Source organism: Austrofundulus limnaeus, unplaced genomic scaffold (genome assembly GCF_001266775.1).
Source record: "Austrofundulus limnaeus strain Quisiro unplaced genomic scaffold, Austrofundulus_limnaeus-1.0 Scaffold69, whole genome shotgun sequence".
NCBI lineage: Eukaryota > Metazoa > Chordata > Actinopteri > Cyprinodontiformes > Rivulidae > Austrofundulus > Austrofundulus limnaeus.
Window position 1 is genome coordinate 2,028,670 of NW_013952471.1, and position 5,811 is coordinate 2,034,480.

The window sequence follows — 5,811 nt, forward strand, 5'->3', positions numbered from 1 at the left end:
TTTCCTCAAACACACCACATTTCTGAAACAACCAGTCAAAACAGTATCTCCACTAGGATTGTAAACAGAGAGCTGCTGGGCCTCAAAGTTTGGAGACGGGGGAGCCAGGAAGCACTTTATAAAGAGAGTCAAACCATTACAAACTCATACAAGGGGATAAAACAGACGTTTTACATGGTGAAATGTGACTGATGAAAACTTAGGAGCTTAATCCCACACCAGTTTGACGATGAATAACGTCGGGTGACGAMTCTGACTTTTTTTTCACATTGGACTCCACCGAGAAGAAATCCCGTGCATTCTGCTGCTTAAATGTTCACTACGTCAGAACTTATTCAGCAAATGTGTTTCCATCTCTGCTTTTGCACATTTACTCCATTACAGGATGGGGGAAATTGGTCTTGGCGTAGGTTCGCACTCTCCGAGTGCTTCTAGTTTTCTTCCCGTTATTATTATTTTTTTCCCATTACACCTCCCAGTACTATTGGACAATACACCGTTCAATTTCCTCTGGCACAGCCGGCTAAATGTGTTCTGCAGCACACAGCTAAATTAATAAAGTGGCACTTTCGGCTGCCTTGGTCTCTCTTGACCAGCATGTAATAAACCTACAAGGTGCTGACAGAGAAAAGATCTTATTATTGTCATCTGGTGCCCTTGTGAAACTGAGGTAGGTCAGAAATACTACGATTGTTGAAGGAAACGCTCTAAATTCAGAGCAAACTTGAGCACCTTTGATTGTTTCGATCGAACCAACACTTTATGTTTCATTAAAAGCCATTTATGTAATATTTAATTAGAAATGGACAAACACACCTAGCAGGGTACAGCTGAATATGCATTATTAAATAAAAACACAATCCTCTGATTTAGTGCTTTGGGCTATTCTGTGTTCATAAGCAGCAGTGGTTGGTTTTATTTGAAATGATCTTCACAAACTGCTTTTTTGAACCATGTTAACTGCTCAAGGCGCTCTGCAACACAAGCCACCTTCACACATGTGTAATTTGTTATTCTATGAAATATGTTTGACACATTATCAGATGAGCACGAGTTTTAAACATTGTTCTATGGAAACAGCGCAGAAGAAAATGGGATTATTGTCTCTAATTAAAAATGTTTTGGTATTTCTGCCTGTGCTCMGTTGGTTTTTATATTAATTCTCCCAGAATTAGGGCTATTATGAAACTCTTTCTGCACAACATGCTGGCATCTTTTATTATGTACCTTCTTTTTATTTATTTATTTGGTAATTCATGCATTTTGCTGAGGAGACATTCCTGATGAAATCTAGGTGAAATAGTCACAACTTCACAAAGCACCCTCCYAGACAAGCCACGAAAATGTTTTCTCACCTGTTTTGTGCGGAGCCGACGAGGGGACACTGGAGATTATTTTTCTTTTGCATTCCCACGCAATAGTATTGCGTTCCCTCGCAACTGTGGCTGCCGGTTTATTAAACAACTCACATGTTTACCATTAGCGAGTTAGCCTACTGCTTTAATTCAGCTTCACAATCAATATATCATACAGCTACGCACAGAAGTATGTCATATGCCGATATTTTAACACAGTGCAGCCACGCAACATCAATGTCAATTTCACAAACTTGTGGCGACACATCCTGTTTTGGTAACCGGATATTTCAGAATAAAAGTTTGATTTAATTCAGTTCATATTCAAAACAAACTTTTGCATGGGAACGCAAAAGTATTGCGWGGGAACACAAAGTTATTGCGTGGGAACGCAAAAGTATTGAGAGGGAACGCAAAAGTATTGCGTGGGAATGCAAAGGTATCTCGAGGGAATGCAAAAGTATTGCATGGGAATGCAAAGGTATTGCGAGGGAACGCAAAAGTATTGCGTGGGAACGCAAAGGTATTGGGAGACAACGCAAAGGTATTGCGTGGGAACACAAAGGTATTGCGAGGGAACGCAAAAGTATTGCGAGGGAATGCAAAAGTATTGCGAGGGAACGCAAAGGTATTGCGAGGGAACGCAAAAGTATTGCGAGGGAACGCAAAGGTAATGCGAGGGAACGCAAAGGTATTGCGAGGGAACGCAAAAGTATTGCGAGGGAACGCAAAGGTATTGCTAGGGAACGCAAAGGTATTGCGTGGGAACGGAAAAGTATTGCGAGGGAACGCAAAGGTATGGCGAGGGAACGCAAAGGTATTGCGTGGGAACGCAAAAGTATTGCGAGGGAACGCAAAGGTATGGCGAGGGAACGCAAAGGTATTGCGTGGGAACGCAAAGGTATTGTGAGGGAACGCAAAAGTATTGCAAGGAAACGCAAAAGTATTGAGTGGGAACGCAAAGGTATATCGAGGGAATGCAAAAATATTGCGTGGGAACGCAAAGGTATTGCGAGGGAATGCAAAAGTAATGTGTGGGAACGCAAAGGTATAACGAGGGAATGCAAAAGTATTGCGTGGGAACGCAAAAATATTGCAAGGGAACACAAAAGTATTGCGAGGGAACGCAAATGTATTGAGTGGGAACGTAAAAGTATTGCGTGGGAACGCAAAGGTATTGCGAGGGAATGCAAAATTATTGCGAGGGAACGCAAAAGTATTGCGAGGGAATGCAAAGATATTGCGTGGGAACGCAAAGGTATTGCGAGGGAACGCAAAGGTTTATCGAGGGAATGCAAAAGTATTGCATGGGAATGCAAAGGTATTTGTGAGGGAACGCAAAAGTATTGCGAGGCAATGCAAAAGTGTTGCGAGGGAACGCAAAGGTAATGCGAGGGAAAGCAAAGGTATTGCGACGGAACGCAAAAGTATTGCGCGGTAACGCAAAGGCATTGCGTGGGAACGCAAAAGTATTGCGAGGGAACGCAAAAGTATTGCGAGGGAACGCAAAAGTATTGCGAGGGAACGCAAAAGGGAAAAAAATCCCCGATGTCCCCTCGTGGGCTCTGTAGCTTTCCTAAAAATTTAAAACTAAGCATTTTTTTTCTATAAATGAGAGAAGCTCAAATGTAGTGCCACAATCAACAAATAAACAAGATTTATTTGTTGCGTCAAGCTTTTATTCAGCTACGAGCAAGTTTAATATACAAAAATACAAAATGTTCACATCCTCAAGTGTAACATCAGCAAAATTACCTCCGACTCAGACGTGTTTTTACGTAGACAGGTACCCGTTTATGACAAGAAAGATGGTGCTCTTGTGTGCTGTAAATGTTCCCATAAAGGGAGACTTCAGGTTTATTATTCTACATTCAGTAAATTGGATTTCTCTGCACTGATGAAAATCAAGGATGTCTGAATGAAATCACTTTTGTTGCAGGTTGCCCTGAGGATCCGACCCCTCAGCGATGCCGAACAGGAGGAGGGGGCCACCATTGTGGCTCACAGAGTGGACGACCAGGTGACATGGCCATCCCTTTATTTATTTATTTTTGTGTGTGTGTGTGTGTGTGTGTGTGCTTATCTCTGTGTGCGCTCGAGTGACTGATGGGGTCAGTTTGTGTTTGTGTGGGAGAAAGCTGTTGTCTTTGTTTTCATATCCTTCCTGCCTGTCACGAGCCTGCAGAGATAAGGTATCTGCAGGGACCTCGGGCACGGCAGCAGCTCTTTCTAAAACTTGTTTGTAAAGCTCAAATGTCACATTTAATTTGTGAGCGAGTGCTGGCTGGGCCAGAGCTGAGAGAGCGACCTTTACAGCAACTGGAAAATAAAAGGAAATTATTTTATAAACTCACATCTGAATGCTTAGCTGGAGTGAATGCTTGGGGTTCGTTTCATGTCATTCATGCTGATGATGGTTTGATGCATTTGCCCAACAGAAGGTTACAACTTTACAATTAAATTAAAATTTAATGTGATTATATTTGATAAAAGGGATTGTTGTTATTATTATAATTTTAAATAATTTTTAAATCAGTCAAAAAAATGAAAAAAATAGATATATATAATAGAAAAGATACTTAATGTTTTGCTTGACAAGTGACCTGCTGCACAATATATTATAGTCATAAAACACCCAAACGAACAGTATATCCTGTATGTATGTACTTAGCATGTTACCATATGATTAGAGAAGAACTTACCATCTGTGTGAGCTCCACGAGGGCCATATTTACCACTAGGTTTTTACTTTCAACCAGTCCCCCTTGGAGACCATTTAGCAGGATGTGGAATGATGATGAAGGCACTGCAGAGGCTAATGAGCATCGTGACTGAGAACCTGCAGAGGTGTTTCCTCACTCTGTGTAGGCTCATTTAAACATTTGTGTGCCTGCTGGTGGTGGGCTGGCTTTTATAGTTGTTGTTTTTTTACTAAGACATCAGAAAAGTAGACAGAACTCACAGTGACACTGTTTTCTTTTGGTATAAGTGACAAATGTTGGATGAAGGGGTGTTATATTACTGTTTTTTTCCTTGTTTATTTTTATGAGTTATTAAAAAACACCTTCTAGAGACAGACAATCCACCTTGTTAGGGTGTGACTTGTTTGTCGGAGGACGTAATTTAATTACAGCAGCTCTTAGGTACAACATCAGCACTTCTGTCTGCCATGACATCATTAAAGCAAGCTTGGACTCAGGGGGATTAGAGAGCATAACAACAGGAGGGTAGTTATGGTGCCGACGCAGCCCCCATAAAGAGGCTTTGTTATTGTCTCCACCTCAACTAAAACTCTGCTAGAAAACATGTTCCGTGTCTTCAGTATGACTCACTGTAATGTGTTGATTTTATTTCCAAAGAGCACAGTCAATGTGATGGAGAGCTTCAGAAATGGGTACTCAWGTTATAGTCTGCGATATTGTGACACATATCAGGTCCACTCAGGCACGTTTGCTGTAAAGGATTAGTAGAGCTTAAAATACACAGTTGTTATCGTGGCAGCGGGATTTAAAGAGGGTTTTTTTTAACCTACGAGTTTAACTGGGCTGTCCTCACCTGAATGGAGAGGTTGGTGAGGGAGCGTACAACAACATAAGGATGCGATAGGATTATAGTGCTGTCGAAAGCTGAACCTGTTTACCTCCTCAGCAGTTAAAACACTTGAGAAAAAGGTAAAATAATGCGCACTCTCTACGAACTGTACCGTTTTAAACCCAAACTCTAACTTCCAAGACACATGTAGTAATTATTTTGTTTGCAAGACAGTGGGCATGTGAGGYCCATATGGCTCAGACAGATTAGGCTACTGATGGCTGACTGGARGGGAGTAGCCAGATCTGGCTGTCCTGGCAGAAAGCAGACTACTCAAAGCTGGCTCTGCGGAGATGAGCTCACTGGATTGGTTTTAACCCTGGATAAACCCTCGGCCACCTGCTCTTTTTCTCTCTATTGTTCTCACCTCACTGGACAAGATGAAGGAGGCTCACATTTAATGGGTTTGAGGCAGTAGTACACCAGTTAAGGCAGCTGGTGAGGCGGATTTATGAATAAGATGACTCCGATGTTACTGTAATACAAGAGTTAGAATTATAACAGTCTGGTCAGACTAAACCCTAAATAGTATTAAAATAGGTCTGAAACTTTATTTTAACACTTTGGTATGAAAAACTTCACAGATGGTACATCGTTTGTGTTTACTTTCTAATTGGATCACGCTTGAGAACAAACTTAACCTCTGTCTATAAAGACTCAGACAGCATTTCCTTTTCACCTTAATTATAAAATGTCACAAGAGGTTAGAGGTCGCTCCTTAACAGGCTGACAGCAGAGCTAACTTTAGCCCTTTAAAGATATAGATAGTCCTTCGAGACACCTGATAGGACCAGGTTATCCCACTACTACCTTTTCCTCGAAGTACAAATCTGTTTTTCTGGCCTTAAGTTATAGGGTTTATATA

General features: G+C 41.4%; 1 protein-coding gene across 4 annotated transcripts in view; it reads left to right on the forward strand.

Moving 5' to 3' along the window:
• kif19 (kinesin family member 19) overlaps window positions 1-5,811 on the forward strand; it is a 44,187-nt gene that overhangs the window by 1,770 nt on the left and 36,606 nt on the right. For all 4 annotated transcript variants that reach the window (XM_014010485.1, XM_014010481.1, XM_014010484.1 and 1 more), the window contains one exon: window positions 3,295-3,375. In XM_014010485.1, coding sequence (XP_013865939.1) covers window positions 3,295-3,375 — 81 coding nt within the window. The remainder of the gene's footprint in view (window positions 1-3,294; window positions 3,376-5,811) is intronic.